The sequence below is a fragment of the Corvus cornix genome, chromosome 8 (genome assembly GCF_000738735.6).
Source record: "Corvus cornix cornix isolate S_Up_H32 chromosome 8, ASM73873v5, whole genome shotgun sequence".
Lineage (NCBI taxonomy): Eukaryota > Metazoa > Chordata > Aves > Passeriformes > Corvidae > Corvus > Corvus cornix.
In genome coordinates, this window is record NC_046338.1 from 30159658 (window position 1) to 30181179 (window position 21522).

The 21522-nt window shown below is 43.7% G+C and overlaps 1 protein-coding gene and 1 non-coding gene across 3 annotated transcripts in view; both read right to left on the reverse strand.

The window, feature by feature from the left end:
* COP1 (COP1 E3 ubiquitin ligase) overlaps positions 1–21522 on the reverse strand; it is a 125820-nt gene that overhangs the window by 18069 nt on the left and 86229 nt on the right. For both annotated transcript variants that reach the window (XM_039555938.1, XM_039555937.1), the window contains exons 16-18: positions 20513–20630; positions 16556–16680; positions 15285–15445 (exon numbers count right to left, since the gene is read on the reverse strand). In XM_039555938.1, the coding sequence (XP_039411872.1) occupies positions 15285–15445; positions 16556–16680; positions 20513–20630 (404 nt within the window). The remainder of the gene's footprint in view (positions 1–15284; positions 15446–16555; positions 16681–20512; positions 20631–21522) is intronic.
* Positions 1644–1788, reverse strand: LOC120410437. Its single transcript, XR_005602569.1, has one exon.

Genomic DNA, 21522 nt, shown 5'->3' on the forward strand with positions numbered 1-21522 from the left:
TGCATCATCTAGAGGACTCAATTGTGCCTTCTGCCTGCTTCCCTCATCTCAGCCATCTAAAACACTCCTGAATCCAGAAGCATGAGTGAAACCAGAAACTAAAATGCACCCGAGAAGTCAGAAATCACTGGGTCATTCAGCTGTAGAAAAGCATTTTGGATTTGAAAACAAAGGATGCAGAAAGAACAAACAAGGAAACCCACCGAGGACTGAGATTAAAGTCAGAAGCAAATACAGGATGTCTTAAGATGAGTTCATTGATTGTGAAAGGGAAAAAAGCCATCCAAACTCAACGCACAATTCATACTAGACAAAAATTCTCTATTCTTTCATTCACCTTCCAACTTTCCCTCTCCTCAACTTGCTCATTCACCTCCCTGCAACTTACCTTCCCCTAAGGAATACCAGGAGGCAGCCCCTGAATTCTAATTGCATTTGCTATTCTACTAAATCCCATAGATTTAAATGGGCAAAATTAGCTGAGTTCACCTATCAGGCATTCTCCACAATGCTAGAGGAGAAGCCACCTGAAGCTGTCGACGGGCTTTCTTTTGTTTATGGCTTTTAAATAATTCAAAGAGGAGCTGTCAAGTTGAATCTGCAAAGCTCCCTTGACTTTGGACTTACGCTATCAGACTGCTTGCCTATTGTTTATAAAGACAAAAAAGGAAAACGTTACGGGATCATATGTCTGCACAGGAGGGGAGTCAAGGACTAGGAGAACAAGGGCTGTCAGGACAGAAGTCATAAAAAATACAGATGGGAAAGCAAAAGTAGGCAGTAGGTGAAATACAGATGTACCAGCAAGGGAGCAAGACCAAGTTGCCACTCTGGTTGTGCTATAAATACACAACACTAGCAGTTTCTTGTGCAATATGATGTTGTCCTTCAAAAAGGAAAACCCCAAATGCAAATGGTTAACTTTAATTAGCAATTAGAAGTCCAACTTCCCAGCTATACAACTGCAGCTGCCTCTCCCAGATCTGTCTCACTTCTGCAAACCCACGACAGCTGTCAGGCAGTGGGCCAGCACTTAATAATCATTCCCAAACCTCAGACAGCACAATTCCATCCTTTCTTTCCTTTTTTTCTAGGCTCTTTGGGTAGACAAAGATTTACTGGATCCTACCTGGGGGCACCAGCAAACCACAGGCGATGGCCCCTGGCATCCCAGGGAGTTCATACATTTCAAGGTGCCTTTTAGAATTATTTTTTTCTTAAGTGACTCTGTGGCATGCACAGTTCTGATGGGGTTTTGCACAGTCATTTTCAATCAAAGCTGCAAACCTGACTTTAAAGCAAATGACTGTTTCTTGAAGCAGCAAGAATGGAGAGAGGAGGGAAACCTCAGGATGTGCGGCCTGCTCCACTCATGCACATCCCTCCAACCGGAATGCAATCACCTCTACAACCAGTTTGCTAAACCTAACCAGAACTTTAAAAAAAAGAGCATCTTAATACCAAACCCAGTAACTATGATTACAGTCTTGCTCTAACCTACTGAGCTGGATTAACACTTGGCAATTATACTTAGCTCTGGATGCTGCAAACAAAATCCTGCCCAAGGGCTCTCCCCACGTGGTAGGACATTGCAGCTGAGGATGCTGCAGGAGCTCTCTCTCAGCACACTGCAGGATAACACACGTGTAAGGAGGGGAACGATCTGATTTAGTTGGCTGTCCTAAAGCAGACAGAGACCCCCACTTTGCTCTAGGAAGACTGCAACAGTGGACAAAAAATATTTATTTTGCCCATGACTGGACCCAAAGGGTCCCAGCAGCTTCCAGTCCTAGAAAATTTCATGATTACACCAGCCTTTTATATAGTGTCTTTTATCCTGGGCTCCTGACCGTATCAAATGCTAAATGAAACATGATGTAAGGCATGCAAATAAGCCGAAGAAGAGAGGATTCACATAATAGGAAAATATCATTAAGTGGAAAAGTTTAACTCAGAAGGTCAAAGTCATTCTAACCAGAAGAAAGAGATGCTGCACGGGGCACACTTACATGCCCGAAAGCCTTAAACGGTGCTCAGTGACTGCCAGCCAACAGCAGGGCCTGGAGCTGCAGTGTCATTAATAAGTCCCTGAATTTCTTGGCCTTGAATTCACTGCTGAACTCCAGGGAACAGCTTGCCAGTGGTGTATTGCCTGCCAGCATCCCCACAGCAAGATGCTGCTTCACCACTCCCTGACCCCCTCCCCTTCTGTTAGAAATTATTTTAAATGAGGTACGTGCATCTGAAATAAGCAATGCCAGCTCCCAAACTCCACTGGTAACAGTCCACTGTCAGGTAAGAGCCCTGAAATGAACAGAGGGGTTGTCAAGTTCCCATGTCACCGCCTGGAAATCCTTTAACTGGCTGCTTCCCCCCCATGCTCTCTTGTTGCCCTCAAAGAGCAAAAACCAGCTGGTATCTTAACTCTGTTCCAGGCTGGAGATTTAGGATGACCTTATAGGTCTACACACTTCCTGGTGGAAAACAAGAGGTTAGAAAAAGACAGGAATTCTAGAAAGCATGTTCTTGTTGTTATGGGCAGTGAGCACTTGGGGCTAGCAGCAAAGGGGAGCAGTGGATCGTGCTGCGGCTCTGCTGGACACACTGCCCAGTGCTGGAGCTTGTCCTCCTCTGGCTTCTCAAAGAGGCATCAAAGCTGCATTAAGGTACTTCACTGTCCATCCTGGCTACTGCACAAACCCAGGAGCAGCTCAGTTAATGGCAGAACTTAAAGCCATCAGAGGCTTTTGCAGGTCGAGTGAGCCTTTTCACTGCATGCCAAAGTAATTTCCAGCTAATCCATTACACAGATTTAACCCATCCTGTACTACACCCCCTAACGACTTTATTCTAAAAGCCAGAAAGCATTTTACTTTCTAATGAGCCAGCAAATGAATAAAAAGCATCTCTCTTTGTGTAATGTACTCACAAGCAACTCTCTCGTGGTTGTGATTTTTCAGCACTGCGAGACTGAAGTGAGATCTGGGTAATGTTCTACATCACTGTTTAAGAGCAATTCAATCATCTTTGTTCTGGATTAAGTCTTGCTCCCGATTAAATTTAACAGAGCAATGAATAGGAAATCCATGACTCAGGAAGTAGGCAGATTTTATCTTTAAACCCAATTCACAAGTAAAATCATCTCTCTTACAATAGATAATTCTGCTACTGTTCAAGTTATTTTCACACAGTGGCTATAAAAAATTATCTCTAGATATCTCAAATGGAAATGACTGTTTTTAATGCTCCCTGTCACTTTGAATGCATGCTAAGACTAACAATACTGCATCAAAAAGAAGAGCTCAACAATCAAGAAATCCATTAAGCTACCAATGGCACTAATAGAAAAAAAAGAAGTTGAAAAAGACTCAAGTATATAAAGAAAAGAATTACCTATTGAGATAATAGGAATGAACAAAACCCCTTGTGTTGCACCACAGTACCTCTGATTTTCTAGTATCCTTCAGCTACATAAATATTAGAATACAAACCCCACCTTTGCTGACAAAGGGCGACGGAAGACAAACACTTTTCTTTTTTTTTTTGCTAATCTGCTTCATCCTCCCTTTGATTTTAGATATTCTTTCTGAAGAGATGCTGCTGTTGACTCATTCCTCAATAGACACCACAGAGCTGGAGCACGTGGCCAGTACTCTCTGCTTTTCTCTGAGTCTGATGGTGCTTAAAACGTTTCAGAGCAGAGATGGGGAGAAATACAGAACAAAATACAGGGGATATAAGAAAATAAAAATAACTGTCCTCTGTCAGGACTACTCAACTTACTTCTTGTCACAGCAAACTTACATGTGCTGTTACAAACAGCAGTAGAAAATCTCCCACATTATCATGTCCTGCCCTACCTACACCATCCAAGGAAGAGATATAGGACTGTATAACGAAATGGCCTCTAAAATAAAAAAAGCCAAACACAGAGCACATACACAGTGTGTGTTTGTGAGGATAAGGAGAGGCAGAGACACTGGCGTTTGGTGTCACAGTCATTACTTCATTAACTTTGATGTGTGATGAGCTAGGCCCAAATTCTGTATTCATGTGTTATCTGAAATCAATACAGAAGCTCCAGCCTGACTGAAAATACATCACAAACCTACCTCAAATTTGTTTGCAAAGGAAAACAGCAGAAACGTCAAAAACCTGTGCAAAAGTAAGTTTTCTTAGCTCCCCATCTCACTCCAGAATGGGTAAGTCATAGGTTCACAATGAATAGCAAAATCCAAAAATTTAGTGGTGGGCTTAAGAGGAGACTGTCCTTGTCCCCGCAGCCATGCTCAGACATCTCTGCTGTTGAGGGAAAACCAAGGAGCACTATGGCAGGAAGAGGAGGGAGGGCTGCAGAGGGTGGCCAGGAGGCATGGAAAGGGTCTGAGTTCACACTCAGGATACGCTGGGAGAGCCGTGGCCAAACTGCATCCCTTCACCCTGAAACAGCACACCTAGCAAACATCTATCTGAAAGGAATCTCCAAAGCAGGAGTTTTCTTAAACAAACTTCTGAGCCTCAGAGTGATTTTTCTTTGCTTGCTTTTGGAAAGCTAAATATACACATTCTGAAGTTTTGAAACAAAGAAAACTCCCAAGCTCCCAATGCTGGCTGCTGCCTGCTGTAACACCAGAGGAAAAGTTTCATAAGCTGCTAACTCCCACTCTACTTCCAATTTCCCAACAATCATGTGGGTTTTTTTCCATGTGTCTCCCAACAATTTACGTTTCTTCTGTTGCATTGTCAAGCAAAGCATGAACCAGGGAAAAACAGAAAGCCAATAGCGAGCTGAATCCCTTTGTATTAAATAAGGACATTTGTATTTCACTTTCAAGTAGTTTTCTCTCTTTTTTTGTTACTTCTGCTGGCCCAAATTTATCTTTTCAAATGCTGTGCAATTTGTGAAGCAAGACATGCAGAGAACTATTAACCTATTTTAATCAAGGATATTTCACTCTAAACAAGTCAAGATATCCCCCAAGCACACACTCCCCAAACTAGAGCAGCTTGCTGTTATTTAGGGGTTGGAAGAAACTTAGCCAGAGCAATCTGCTTTGTAGAAGGTCTTTCTTGGAAGAAAAAAGGCAACGAGGTCTCAATTGATCAGCCTAGAAACTAGGAGAAAGAATCATGAGTGCCTGATTAACACGAGGGTTCTTGGCTGGCGATGCCGAGCCTCTGCCAGCGTGGGTAGTGAGGAGGGACGTAGCTTCTCCTCCTCCTCCTGCAGTTAATTTATGTGCTATCTGCAGATTACAGGTAAAAGGAACTTTTTTCTTTCCTTATTTAATGGATCTGAACCAAACTTTCTTCCCAGTATATGCAATATTGCATATAGTATCTCTCATTATTATAAATACTTGGGAAACAATGCTCTGCCTCATCTGCAGCTCCTCAGGCTGCCCCAGCTACACCTCTCTGCTTAACTTAATATTCACTTCAGACATAAAACAGTAAAACTAAGAAATCCAGTACTGCACCAAACAGCTCACTTCTGTCTGGCTTTAGCAACTAGATAAGCATTTTGGAAGTGATTATGACATACAATACCATAAGAGACATTATTATTTAAAGCAGCGCTTCCCTCGCAGAATTCCCAACACCTTGTGCGAGGGTGAACTCCCGTCAGCTGCGCAACCCCAAATTTAACAGTGCCATTTCTGTCAAAGAGGCACTCATTACATTACTAAACATAACCTTCCTGTCATACTGGCTTTCTCTTCCCTACAAAAGACTGATTATTATAATCCTGTGTGTAACCTATATAAAACAATTATGCCTCCTAATTACATATCACGTAGTTTCAATTCAGACAGAAGATTGCCTTCAAAGAAGCGACCATTTTCACTCTGTGCACATACCTAGCTCATCAAGCATTACCTAGAATTAGAGCAGAACACCACCAAAAGAAATTTAAATAGGTTAAAAGGATACCAATTGTGTTGCTGTTAGAAAATCAGTCTAAGCAGTTGTTTTTGCAAGCCTTTATTCTTGCTTTATTAACATGCAACGCAATTGGCATTAAGCTGGTCACAAGTTAGTGCATTTCAAAAGGCTTTGGGGCTTTGGTACTGACAACAGAAGGGCAGAGAGCACACAAAAACTTTCAGAATGGATACCCAAAGCCAAGCAGTAACTCTATTAATGCACAGATGTACATAAAGTAAAGCTTTTGCAGAGAAAACCACCTATGCATAAATGCTCCTACTTCCATTTCACCCAGAGGTTAAATTATCTGATCAAAATCTTGTGCTGGAAAGGAAAAAAATCAGTTCATATTTTTTCCACTTCATTTAGACTCTGTAAAAACATTAAATCCTGTCATTAAAATTGCTTAATTAGGAGTGCTAGAGCAAAAGGTTGATGCAGCTCATGAATTGTGACTGCTGAATGGTGGTGGCCTGGCAGGATTTGCCATCAATATTAGCACTGAAGAATGGGGAAAAGAAAAAAGAAAAACACAATATTGTGAGGTTGTTTTGACTTTAATTGAAGCAGTGTCATTTGTTAGAGGGAATGAGGTTATAAACCAAATTCAAACAGCAGTGACAGCAGACCACCATCCTTGTGGGGGAATTCTGCATCTACATGGAAGCTGGCTTCAGAGGCAGTGCCTTCAGCCCAATGCCAACGGCATTTCAAAGCCTGCCTCATGCTAGCTTTGGTCTTGCTGCTCTGAAACCGAAGTCCTCCTTTAGCAGTAAGTGTTGGGACACACAGCTCTACCCCTGCAGCTCCTTTCTTCAGTGAGCCCCTTCATCTGCTTTGCAGCACACTGAATACTGCCCGACGGCTATCGGCTCCCGGCACTCAGACCTCATCTCACTGGCACTTTGTGCCAGCCAGGGACTTCAGCAGATGGCACTTCACACAGAAAAAAGCCAGCATGAGCCTAGCAGTGGAAAGTAAAGCAAAGGCTGCTCATGCAGGAGATGCTCTGACTCAGAGGAAACCAGCTTTAGTCAGAGCTTGAGATCAGGCAATTTTGGCTCAGTACCTACAGGACTTGCCAGGACCCTGCTGTGACCTACTGCTTTCAGGGGCTCTGCTCCAGGACACTACACATCATATACAGTGGGTCCAGGGGAGGCCACAAAGCTGATTAGAGGGGTGGAACACCTCTCCTGTGAGGACAGGTGGGGTTGTTCAGCTTGGAGAAGAGAAGGCTCCAGGAAGACTTTACTGCAGCCTTCCAGCACTCAAAAGGAACCTATAAGAAAGATGGGGACAAACACTTTAGTAGGGCCTGTTGCAACAGGACAAGGGTGAATGGTTTTAAATGGAAAGAGGGTCAATTTAGAACAGATATAATGAAGAAGTTTTTTTCTAATGAGGGTGGTGAGGCACTGGCACAGATAGTTCAGAGATGTGGTGGAAGCCCCATCCCTGGGAGTGTTCAAGGCCAGGTTGGATGGGACTTCGAGCAACCTGCTCTCATGGAAGGTGTTTGTGTTTACTGATGGTCTAAATGTGCCTTCCTACCCGAACTACTCCATGATACTGTGATTGTAAGACCCCCCCAAAAAATACTAGGAATGAGCCTTCCTGCCCAAAGGCTAAGGGCTGTAGGAGGGCAGAGAGAGCACTGCTGCCACCTCTAATTCCCACAGTGGCTGAAATGCCAAAGGCACATTGCTAAGAAAAGGCATGGTAAGAGAGAAGCTTACACTTCATGATAAATAGCTTTCCAGGCATCATGTGAAAACCCCCCAAACCTTACAACAGCCTGATCAATTATTTAATCAGTGGCTTTAGAGCCCAACAGGGTACATATCAGAGTCCAGACCAGGGGGCCCAACAGCAGCACTGCTGAGACTGGGTGGAAAGGGAATACAGTTGTCCAATCATTTAATTCTAAAAGCAAGTGCTCTCTCTGAATACAAACCTGCTCTTTTTTTTCTCTCCAACCCAGTATGAGTAACACAAATAATTCTCTTTGCAGTTGTGCTGTTTGGGACATAGCTTATGTAAGGGCCCCATGACACATACTGCTGCACCTTGCAACACGATGATTCAGTAGCAAGCTGAGGATGGAGTCGGGAATGAAGTCCAGGTTCCATGTGAATCCCTGACTTCGGTTCATCTGTCATAAAACTGATACTTGAATAAAGAATTGATGGTTACTAAAGCAGCTGAGTGCCCACAGGAGAAAAACATCCACTTAGAAGTTTAACAACAGCTACAGAGAGACTTCTTTGCATCCCCAGCTCACTGTGTGTAACACAGCAGTATGATTTGCAATTGCATTGGGATGCTCTTATTTTTTAAAGCTTAGGAAACAGCAAGTGCCTGCTCAGACCTCTGCTTGCACCAGCAATGATCTGCAATCCATTATCTCTACAGCTGCACCACTGGGATCACCTACTGGAACTGTAATGTCAACAGCACTCAGTTATGTTGGCCACTATGTCATTCACTCAGTCTAGAAAGGTGACTCCCATAAGAAGGACCTCAGTTCCATCTACAGCTCGCTCTCTACTCCTCTCGACATTAGAAGAGATGCACTGATGAGCAAATATCATCTGTAAAAGTCTGAAAGAGTAAATACTGTCTTCATTCAGGAAACAGATGGACTTTGACGCTGCAGCCATTTTCTGTGATTATGCAAGGAAAAAAAAAAAAAGTGCCTCACCTTGCAGAAGGAGAGAAACTGAGTTTGCAAATGTAAAAGTTAAAACCAACAAAGAAGAAAAACCCGAGCCACCTACATTTCTTAAAGAAGCTATTCTTAAAATAGAAGCTACGATGATATCAGAGTGCTGCAGTACCGCAGGGGACCTGAACTTCCAGAGATGAGCAGAAGTGCCAGACTCAGCCCCCGTGTCCTCCGTGGTGGCACGGGCAGCTGCTCTGCATCTTGGAAAGGAAGAGTTAGCACAGGTACCAGCCACTGCTCCTGTGCCACCCTGAGCCCTGAAACAGCAACATAAATGGTGCAATAGAAGTTTTTGCCCCCAAACACCCTAGGCAGGAGGAGCACAGTGGACTCTCCTGGCTCCCTTCACCCCTGTGGCAGTGGTGTGGTCATGTCCTCACTGGGAGGAAGCTCAGAGGGTACCCTGCAGCCAGGGAGGAGACAGTAAGAAAAGAACATTTACCAGTATTTTTCTTCTTCTGCAGAACTCTCAAAATTAAACACTTCCTCATAAAGTCGGTCATTTGCATAATCACATTATCAAGATGGTCTTTCACATGGATCGAGGTGCCAACAGACTGAGATTTCAATATAATGCACAAACTGCTAATAAGAAGAGTATGATTTCTTCCCCCCCGCCCCCCCCCCCAAGTTCTCCACACTTTGGCTCCAAGGTTTTTGACAGGGAAGAAAATATTGTTAGTCACCTGAGTATTTTTTAATTAATTCTCCTTAGCCACAGAAAAAATAGAGCCCAAAATAGAACATTTGAAGAGATATGGAGTTGAAAGGATATGAGCATGTTCAGCACAAAGGATCATACATACTTACCTTGTGCCATCTTTTATCTGCAAGTAGAAATTATTCTGCATAAGGAATTAGTTTTCAAGCAGCACATAAACCAGTATATACAATGTGTGTTGGCACACATAACTAATATGCTAAAATCTGGGGAGGGGAAATGAAGCACATATGACGTATCTTGTGATGTTCTGAGTTCCATTTGCTTTTAAATTTTAGATTTTCAAATGAGTAAGGGAGCAGTAGACATGAAAAAGGTAGATGGAAGAGAAATCAAATACATTTACTACCTAAGGAAAGCGCAAAATAAAAGTCAAAGAAAACTCTGCGTTTAAAGCATTGCCAATGGCCAGAGAGCAGAGGGCATGTCAAGAGGAGTGGGAAGCCATCACACAGACAGCTGTGAGCCTTGCAGCATGCAGGCTATGGGGATCAGACAGCTTTCACAGGAGGGAGAAAAGCCTTTGAAGACTTTCAGGTGGGGGAGAAAAAAACCCAGTAGAATAAACCCGATCAAAGCCACATCTTGTGTTTTTTAGAAGCTGATTGTTCTCAGCCTTCCACAAACTGCTGTGCATTTCAAGCACAAGAATGAAGACCTCTGTGTTTCCAGCATGAAGCAGTGGTGTGGGATTGCACTGGAGGATAATGTGCAAGGACACAAACTTGGGAGATGCTGCACACAAATGCTACAGGCCAGTCCTGGTCTAGCAAAGAAAGGATGAGTCAGAAAACAGCAGATGCCCTTCCAGAAAATACCTCATGCTGTGACCTGTGGCACAGCTGGTATCAGAGGCAGGCACGGGGCAGCTGGGGTCTGATCACTCCAGGCAGGCACTTATCTCCTAAACTTTAGGTTTCTACCTGGCTATTTCCTGACATCTGAACAGGTAAGTTAAGGATGACGTAAAAATAAAACACCACAGAGTTGTAGCTGGAAGTCAAAATTCTTACCAATTTTAAGACTTTAAAATTTCAGCAGCAAAGAGAAACAATGAAGTATGAAGTGCTACTTGTTCTCCCCCCAAAGTCCCATTGGAATTTGTACTTCAAGCTACAAGAGATATAGTTACAGCTGATACAAGTTACTTAAGAATGACACTGAATTAGCATTTGGTTACTTGGGAATGACAAAGGAGGTTTCATTTTTAATGTTCATAAGTCACCCAAATTAATTAGGGCTTTAAAGTGGCAATGAATCACTTCCTGAAATAATTTGTATTGGCTAAATTAATTCCTGTGAAGGGAGCCAATTTGCTGATTGTAAATTACAAGAGCCCCTGACTAGCTCCTGTGTACACTGTGTACCATTTATAAGGCTACTGGGAAACAAAGGATGGCTACTTTTCATCAGTGAACAAGACTGCAGCCCTATTAAGTGACTAACTTATAGTGCTACAATTACAGGTTTCTATTTAAAGAATCCAAGCCAGACATCATTAAGAAACAAAGCTGAATATTCAAAAGAAAGGAAAAATAAACAGAAGAAAAGCTTGTTTTCTGAAAAGATGCACCAAAAACCTATTTGAAGGGAACATTTCATCCTCTTAGATTAACAAACAGAAGTTCAGACCTGTAGGGCTAATTATGAAGATACTTCCATCATAGGGCAATGCCCAAAGCCAACCTGAAGCATGGAGTTCCAGAGCTGCCTTCTCTCACCCATGGTTAGGTGACTGCTTTGAGAACCCCCCCATCAATTTAAATTACTTTGGAGGAGTGATGAAGTGAGAAAACACATGCATGGATTTCTACTCAGGTGGAGGAGATGCTTTCCTACCACTGGCAGCCTTCCTCCCAGGAGACCTCTGCACCCATCCAGTACATCCCACCACCCACCTGCTCTTTGGTTAAAGACTGCAGCACTCTTCTTAATGGATTTCCCTTCTTTACTCCTCCAAAAAGAAAAAAAAAGAAGTGCATTAAGCTTTACCTAAGCTAATTTGCATGGCTTTCTCCTGTTCTTATCTGCATCTCCTCACTGGTATCAAAGCCTCGACATTTCTGCTTGTGAAATCCTTCCCCGGTAACCTGCTTATCAGCAGTAATGAATACTTGTGCAAACAGGTACAAAATTAAATGGCTTCTTCACAGTGATTATGATAGATTGAGCCATGCTTAATCTACATAATCAATTTGCTTCTGTGTTCTGCTGTAATACCTTTTTGCTGTCCTGGGAGCAGGTTCAGCCTTGGTCTCTCTTTCAACAGCTTCTTTCTGAGAAGCACTAACTGCCTGGGAAAAGGCAATCTTGAGGTACAATCATTTAACACAGCATGTATGAGGCACATAAACTCTGCAAGAGGGCAGAGCAGGTCCAAATAACAGGTGTCCCCTTTAAGGAAGAGAAAACATCCTGTAGGACACCTAAGGGAAAGCAAAGCACAAACCAATCTCCTCCAGCCATGATCCGCATACCCAGACGTAACTGCGGTGACCTTTCCAAGACAGATGACACCTCTACCCACTTAAATGCAGTGAGCTACTACCACTACTAGAATCTCCTTTCCCTGTGCAAGAGCATCCCTGCATTGAAGAGCATCCCCTGTTTACATGCTACTAAAATAGAAGACTGCTGTTTTCAGTCTCAAGACCGGATCCTTGATTGAAATCAAGCTGGTTAAAATGGGTATATTATAAAATCCTTGACTTGGGAAATTAAAGGATTTGGTCCAGGGAATGTTCTGAAAAGCATCTCCATGTCTAACTCATGTTTATCAAGTCACTTAGGCCAAAAGTACCCTGAAACTTTCTCTTCTTTTAAATATCGATCAACTTTTTGCATAAAACAAGAAGGGAGAAATGGTTTTCCCCACAAACAATAAGTGGGTGCTATTTAGAAAATATCCAACAGCCTATTTACCTTTGTCCAAAACACAGCACTGCAAGAATCAGAGCTTGCTTCATAGTCAGCCTGGTGGGAGGCTTGTTGTTTGCCTGGCTTTTTCCAAAGAGTCTAACTGAACAATTAACCTACAAGCTAGTGCTTATTTCTAAACACTTTTATGAATTGAAAATTGAGTAAACCTGGTTCAAAATGCTAATTAAGCACTTAGGGAGAATAATTTCTCTTCCTTATTATGGCTTTGATATAGGTAAAGAGAAGGAGGTGCTGGACCTTTGAGTTGGAAAGGTGACAGCTCCAGAAAAAAGGTCTCTGCATCTTTGTAAGCAAAGAAAAAGCAATGCAGAAGAGAAAAAATAAAAAGATGGGTTCTGGCAAGGGCTGCTGGCACAGATTGACTTAGGCTCAGGAGGAAGTAAAAGCCTGAATTACATAAAAATAGATTTAAGAAAGAATCAATGACATTTCATCTGAAAGTTTTAGTTAAGTTTTAATTAGGATCTCAGATTTTGCACTTAAGTGCACGAAGTGAAGGAGTACATGTACTCATGCTTCCCAAGATAACTGACAGATCTGAAACTTACTCATCTCATCGCAAAAGGTTAATTAAAGAACAATCCTTGAGAACAGCACTGTATAGAAACCGAGAGTCTGCTCCGCTGGGGAGCCCTGGGGAAAGGCTGTGCTGGCATCTCCCACCCCCAGGAACAAACTGAAGATGCTGCCTGGTGACCACAGCATGGAGACGAGCGAGGTGCTTTGAACCAGCCCAGCAAGGAACGGAGAGCAGCGTGCCCACAGCACTCTAAAACTTGCTCACTGTGCTGCCTGTGGATCTGGGGCAGGTTTCCCAGACAGCTGCTGGCCTGGAGCTGCTTCCACACACACAGTCCTTCAGCAGAGAGGTGGGATCACAGCCAGTGGTGAGAGGTACGGGTGGCAATTCTTATAATTAGGAAACTAAGGCAGAGTGACTCAACCCAGGATCAAAATTGTAATTAAGCTGGAAATAGGCTGTGGGTTCCCCGAATCCTGCAGATGCTGACAGCACTACGAGGCACAGGCCTTCTCTGGTTCAGCTAAGCATCAGAAAAAAAAAAATGTCAGCTTGCAGGGAAGCCTGTATATGCAAAGCTTATTTGAAAAAAATCGTGACAGCTTGAAGAAACATTATCAAAATGGAGAACAGGAGAGTTTCATCATTTGAGTAAGACTTTGTGGACATAACTGACCTTTGCCTGTGCAGTAATTTAATTTCCTAAGAACATGAGCAAAGTCTCAATTAGGTCAGAGAGGACTGCTGCACCAGTAGAAAGGAAGAGGAATGTGCAGCTGGATCAGTGAAAAGATATGGTGCAAGGAAACACTGAGGCCTCTTGGCAGAATAAAGCGAGGCTTGCTTGGTATGTGCCACAGTCAGAGGCAAAAACCAGTCTCAGGCAGCTTTTTGCTGCTCTCTTTAAAAGCTAGAGCCAGGTACAGGGGCTGCCACAGGAAAAACAGGCTCATTTAGAAGCAGCCCAGGGAAAAGCAGATGAATGCTGGAGAAAAAAAAAAAAGACCAGAACAGCATGGATTCTGAATGCTGCTTAATGGAGTGAAGCCTGAACATTATTTGGTGAGATCTTGACGGGCCTGATTTAACTATTACATTTTTGTATAATACTTTTCATCCTGATTATGAAGGATTGCTTGACAGCCCTTGGTGACTGCTTAAAAGTTTCTCAGCCACTTAAGCAGAAGATCTATCAGAGCACATTTATCAGAGAAAAGACTGTTACGGAGTGGATGGCAACAGACATGACCCCAGGATGAGACATCTCTGTTATTGCCTCTAGAAGCAGTGGGCAAGACAATCCAAATACTAAAGTGAAGGCAGTTCAAGGAAGGGCATTTCTGGACACACGGGTTCCCACAGCATGTTTTTATCCAGAAGAAAGACAAATTTCCAAACTTAAAACAGCCACGCTTCACCTGAGACACGTGTATACCAAGCCCTCCTAAATCCCCAGCCAGAAAGAAGCTGGTGATCCTACATCACTGACTCTCATGCTCCCTGTTCAAACCACAATGGCCCACTTCTTACTTTTAAACACAAAGGGCAGTTCCAGACATGTGGGTTTATTTTAGTTTTGGCTCAAAAGTGTCCATCCAAAGTGAGTTTGTGTCAGTGACAACTGAATCCCAGTTCTGGGGCAGTGTGTGCACATGCAGAAAGCAGACTGGTAGATGTGTCCCTTCCAAAGTGTTGTCTTTGCGAACACATCATCTCAGGACAGCAATTAGCCAACATTTCAGTTCAGCCACTTTGAAGACTGCATTTAAGATCAACTCCTTTTTGTCCTCTCCCAACAGTTCCATTAAGTATCTGATCTGCAAACCTTGTACATAAAAGAGTTACTTGCTCCATTTTGTTTATGCAAGCTTTTCAAGAACACTCTGAATTCAAAAGCAGCGTTTTGTTCTCCAGAGCAGCCCTGTTCTGAAAGACTCACAAAAGCTGCATCAGGTCTGCCTGACACATTAGCTCACATGCCAGGGATGTGAATTCAGTGTCACTAGAACAGACACTGAGGTGACTGCAGCCTGCACTCACCTCCTTTTCGTATCTACTCATCTAAACACGAAGGCTGTGTTCCAATGAGCAAACCCAGACAGACACAGGAACATTGAGACAAGGCTCCACAACGATCCTTAAAGCAACAACAACCTCACTAATGCACCCAAAAAACCCATCAAGTGCCAGAAAAACAATGCTGCTTTTGGGATTTCAGATGCCGTATAGAGGAATTCTAACACCCAGGCGGAAGAGTTAAGATCACAGCAGTCTCTTCTCCCCCAGCATTTCAGTTACCCTGCAAATCATCAGGGCTCTCACAACGACCTGCAAGTACCCTTAATTTTCCCATGAACAGGGAAATACCAAGTGCAGTCAAACCCTCAGCAAGGCCATTTGGTGAGAAAGCAGGAGGCATTCCTTCTGCATGTGGGCAGAAAGCTTACCCCATCTGGAAGTGCCCTCCAGCACACAGCGCTCACAAACTCATTTGTGTCATCTTCTTTCCGGTCCTTGTCCAGGACACTTTTGACTGTGTCAAACTTGAACGTCAGCAGTGTCTTTGAGAGGCCCTTATAGTATAAGTAAAGGGAATTATTTTCACTTCCTAGAAATAAAAAAAAAAAAAAAAAAAAGTAAGTATACAAGATATACAAGATTAGGTTCCGGTAAGACAAACAGAAATAAGGGGTTTTAGCTCTTTCATTGCTTAAGACAAGCCCAGACATTTCCTTGTAGTTATTGTCACGCTCATGGGGCCCTGGCAGCTGGAAGTGCTCCACAGCAAACTTCCATCACACTTAATAACAGGACATGGTTTTATTACAAGACAACTGCAGCATGCAGCACACCTGCAAAACTTAGAGGATCCCAAGAACCCTCCACAACCTCCTCAGGGCAGAGCATTTTGAGCAAAGCATCTGCACAACCACAGGAATCGCTGCTACATCCAGCCTGCTCAGAGCCACAGCTCAAAAGCAGGTAGCACTATCAAAGTTTTTCCTGCCACAATCAAGTACACCAATTTGGTCTGTGGAGGTTTAAGCAAGAGAGACTAGACTGTACAGGCTTTATTTAGAAACCCATCCCAATTTCTGCCTTGCAAGCTGCCCAGCAATCAGAGAACACATGAGCTAAGGTCCTCCCTTCAGCGCTGGCACAGCTGTCCTGCTCATCCCGCAGCTATCAGCCTGTCACTGCCTTCCCACCTAGAGCTGTGCATTTACAGAGCTTCGACAGTCTGACTTAAGCAGTGAAAGGACAGGAACAGCCAAAGGGGTAGCTAATGAGTTGGTCTTCTAAGGAGCTGTTTGCAAAGCGGGCACTCTTGCTTCACCACGCAGAATGCCACACTAAGTGACAAGTACTGGATCCTCGTGTGGCCCAGGGTACTGGGGATGTATGAGGATGTGCCAATTGTTAATCTTGAAAGACATAAATTGTATCAAGAGCAATGGCATTAGTAGTTGATTTTGATGACAGCAAGCCTGAATCATCATGCACAAAGGACTCATCTGCAATGGAAGAAAACCATCTACAGACCCCCTTAGGGCTGCTAAGGCCATTCCCTGGAGGGGAAGGAGGGTGGAAATTCAGAAGAATTTTCTATTAAAAAGCCCATGCAGCTGTATTGCACAAGTGCTGCTGTGCTTTGCAGCTGGAGAGGCCCCAGCTGCCAGGAATCCTGTCAGCATGTCGGGGTGGCTGCTCTACTCACCACAGGCAATGTAGTCTCCGTTGGACGCCAGCCCTACGAAGTTCTTCTCGTTGATGTGACCCTTGAAGGAGCGCAAGCAGTGAGGCTTCCCTACATTCCACAGCTTCAGCTGACTGTCTGTTGACCTGAAAACAATACTTAAAGTCACCCTGCTGCCATATGGCAGGAACTCCTCCCTGGCCACCCTGCTCCTCAACACTCCAATGACAAAGGAAATGTAGGAAGCCTTAGTGCACAATAGGAGATTTATCCCACTTTCAATCATATGCAGCTCAGCTTGAGCTCAGAAAGGTAGCACCTTATTTTAAAAGCCTGTCAAAACACATTACACGTTTCAATAAAAACACATTACACATTCGAATAAAAACTTCCCTGAAGTATTACTCTTCCTTTCTCCTATCAATTACAGAGCCCTCTACTGAACTGTATGGCCTTTGGGCTACCACTGCCTCCTCCAGATCCTCACAGATCTAGGACGCACCAAAGTTATTTATTTTTTAAACCTTTACAGCATGGATAAAATCTGTTCCCTTCTCCATGCCAGCTGCAACTCTCATTCACGTCTTTCCAGGGCTTGGGTAGGAAGCATTCTCCTCACTCCCCAGCAGCCCTGAAGCATGTTCTCCTCCTCCTGCCCAATACCAAGCAGAAGCACAGAAAAACCTATGGGGGCTCAGAGTTGCTGTTAAAATTAAATCTGTTTTTCTCATGTGTAATCGTGACTGCATGGATACAGAACTCAAGCTTCTACTTTTTTTACCTTGTCGGGGAAAGCTAAATATTACTATTCAAGATATACAAAATATGTTGGGATTAATCATAACTGTTGTTTTCCATGGATCCCCCACATGCAAACATACCTGCCTTCAAAATGTTTTTCTGTTTACTGTGAGAAAACGTTTTGCCTTTGGGGTTAGTAATCTCTACTGCCTGGCAGACCTCAAATAGGAAGAGCCCACATTTCCAGGAGATACAGGATTAATTTCTTCCCCCAAAGCTGAAGGGACATGAACATAATCTCTCACTTCACAGGCATTATTTCCTAGCAATCACAGCTTACATGGCTCTGGTATTCTGGCACTCACTGAGACACACAGCTAGGGAACAAATGGTGATATGGTGGAACTGAAGCCCCATGAAGCCTTTTGAAAGAAAGGGGTAGTGCTGTTCTGATCCCTAAATTTGAAAGGGATTGGGAGCAGGACCTGTCAGCCTCCTGGGCAGGAGGGAGGGGAAGCAGGCAATGCACCCCCACACAGGTCATGTCACCAACCCTGCTGCTCCCTGAATATTTAGAGCTGAAAGGAAAAAACTCAAATCACACAATATTCATCAAATATTACCAATGACATAAGACATCAGCCCTACACCAGTGTCCCATTGACCTAAAAATATAGCACAAAAGAGGAGAGATGCACCTTGTGCTATCCTGCAAAAAACCTTATCTCAGTCCTCAATGACAGCTGGAATGACAAAGGAGCGATAAGGGAGCTGCAGCAAGATTTGTTAGTCAGTATTGTAAGTTAATACGAGGTCATATCACAAAGAAAGTGTGAATTTTATCTGTAATACTGTGACTTAAGCAGGAGTGCATTCCTAACTCCAGGTCGAGATGGGAGGCCCGAAACAGAGCATTCAGCTTCTCTGCCTGGTGCTTGTTCCACATCTGTCCCTGCCCTAGGCTGCTGCTCACTCTCCCTTCCCTTGTCCTTACTCTCAGGGGAACAGCTCAGAGAAGGCAAAAAGGTGTATACTCCTGCTTTTTTTTGGCCCACAAGTACGGGCAGGTGCCTTCTGTGCTATTAGGACAGCTGTATTTTTAAAATGCTGCTTTTAAAAGCTTCAGAGTTGCCTGGAAACTAAACTTTTCTGCAGCCAGGAAGAAGCAGCAAAAGACTAATCCCTGGTCCACAAGCTGTCAGATTCCTATGACAGCTGCTGCTCTTAGCTATCCATCAAGAAGACCTCAGATCCATAGGCACTTAACCTCTGTATTTCACTGGCATACATACTAGGTGTCTTCATTAAAATAAAAACACTTAAGTCTATTACTAATGGGAAATTTTTACTGTTAATGAATTCCCATCAAGCTCTAGCCATGTTTACATTGCTTAGGATAAGCACACCGTGAAAGAAGAAAGCTATCCACCCTGGAACTGCAAGGAGGGAAAAAGGTCATCGATCCTGGTGGTGTTACACTGCTCTTCTGGTTTCATATGCTCTCCAAAAAAACATCCTGGATGTGCTGCTCTGTTAAATCTGTCTCTCTGTAAATCAGCACTGCAATCAATGTGTTGTGCTAAATACCAGGCAGTTCTGAGCACCCCTGAGGTCAAAACCTAACTCTACAAGGCAAAGAAAATCAATGCAATCCATAAAACAGCTTTAGCTAGAAATCTACGGAATCTGAATATATATATAATTTTTTCTTAAATCGGTGCTTGATTTTTGAGAATCACTACTGCTCTTGCCTCTACTCAGTTTGCAAAAGGAAAGACAGGAAAAATAACCTGCTCTGACATTTCTCCCTGTTCACACCTCCCCCTGTTGCTGCCTGTCCAAGTCTGACAGCTCTAACAGCTCTATCGATAACTCCTCTCAGAACTTTGGGAGATGCTTTCTCAGAATGCTGGCCCAAGCAGAACAGGGCCATTCTGTCCTAAAATATCCCATAAGTGATGCTCCACTTGATTATGGCTGTAAAACATTCCCAGCCTTCTCTTGTTCCTGTTAAACACTTCCTCTAACAGAGATTTAGTTCGAAGCATTAAATTTAATTTTCTCTGTGTTCTAGATATGAATTTGCAGCCTTATAGAGTTATAACGTTAATAGAAGTAAGAAGAGAGAAGCTGATTAAATAGAAACAGTACCAGAAGCCACCAGGGAATCCTCCATCATGCAGCTCAGCTCAGAGTAACTCCCTTGCAGCCTGAATACCTTAAAACGCTCTGTTCACTGTGTAAAAACATGGGACAGAACCAAACTGGATCATCACAAGGCAGCAGGCAAACTTCCTGGGACTGGATCTACACCTGTGATCCATCCCTGCTGCCCTCAGGTGTTAGACATGAATGTGTTGAGATCAAAGATCCCCCTGCAGCCCCCCACCTTCTCCATGAGGTAAGAGGGGTTCACCTCTGGTTTACTGAAGAGGCTTGCAGCCAGTCATTCCCAATTTTCACTATGTGACCTGACAGACACATTCATTCCCACGTGATTGAAAACCTACCTAGAAGAGAGGCAGCCACATCTGGCTTTGGGGCAGACACATCTGGCCATGTAACTGAACAGAAGCTGGAGAATATTGTTCCTCAGGGCCTCCACAGCAGATCTTATGGTCTATCCTGGCTGAAAAGCTGCATGCTTATTAGAACCACAAAACACAGCTTCTCTTTGTCTACTTTCTAACCCAAATATAAGGCTAAAAAGTGCCTTCACAGAGCAGATAACAAATTATCAGAGAACAGATCAAACAGTCAGTCCTATTTGAGTTGCTCTCAGGCTGTGGCTAAACCTCCTCTTCAGACCATATACATAGCAGTACCGTTTGATCCCTTCTGTCACTCATTAGCTGCGTTCTGCTGCAGATTATTATCGCCAGGGCTCTGCCAGCAGCTTTCTCTATCACAGAGCTCTGGTCAGAAGCATCCTCAGTGCACACACTGGGAGGAAAGTTCACCTGCAGCTTCCCAAAGTCAGGGCTTGCGGACAGGAGCCACGTCCAGTTGTCTTCACATTCCTCTTGAGCATTTTAGCTCCACAAGACAGAGCACAGCCAGGAGACACCAGGAATGAATTTCTAATTTTGACTCAGAGAAAAGCAACGATCTGCTTCCCAAAAGCACAGCAGCCTGTGAGAGCAGCCACCCACGCAGGTGAACGTGCTCACCAGCCCTGAAGAGCACTGCGAAGCGAGGGCTGCGGAGATTTTAGCCTACATAAAAGGCAACACTTACGCAGAGACGATTTCTTCCCCGCTCACAAATTTTGCGTAGGAGACTGCCTTGCGATGCCCTTTGAACACCATGATGGGCTGCTTAGTGTTGCGAAGGTCGTAGTAGTGAACACAGTGATCTGGAGACAGGGAAGAAAAGGGGCGAAACTTCAGCAGTCGGGAAGGACGCACGGGAAAAGAAGCACAGCAAAAATCCTGCCTGCAGCTTCCACTTCTCACTTCAAGCCCCATCTAGGATAAACAGTCTGCGCTACAGCAAGAGTGGTTAGGCAGGCTTCCTAAAACAGCCCCAAAATTCACTCCACAAGGGTCCATGCTCCCTTTCAAAGGGTCAGGAAGGGAAAAACGTGCATTCACTTGTGTGTGCCTGTACCCGTGTCCTCCTGCCAAGCCCAAGTACCCGTAAGACTCATGTTCAAGGCAACAGCTAAAAGTGCTCTCACCTCTTCTGCCTGCCTTCTCACCTCCCTGCCCAGCCACTCCAACTGCTATTTCTAATTCCCAGCATCCTCCTTTCCCTTTCTCAAGCTGTCCCCTCTTGGAAAACTTGAAGAACTCGAGGGTAAAAACTCAATCTCCTACTTAAACTGGATTGTGGAAAAACAGGATTAAATTTGCCATGCTTGCTTCTGGATGGATAACCTTCATACCTCTGTTTTTTGCTTCTCTCCTCTGACTTTATTACTAATCAAGAAAGAATTAGCATTTCTGCTAACGAGGGAACAGACTAAATTCCAGTTCATCTTAAGATTTAATTCACAGATGTGCCCCAGTGCCACAACCATATAAAAGGGGTCACAGCAGAATCAGTGATACATTTTCTTTTCTGCACAACTAAATACCAATTCCCAAGAAAACAGAAAACCAAGAAGAGAAAACCTCATGAGCCCCAAGCCCCAAACACCCTCCCAGCGCTCCTTCCAGCTCAACAAGGTTAATAAACTGCTCCCCTCCCAACTTTCAGCATTTAATGTTGAATTTCATTTAATTACCCCTTGCAGAATATTCTGG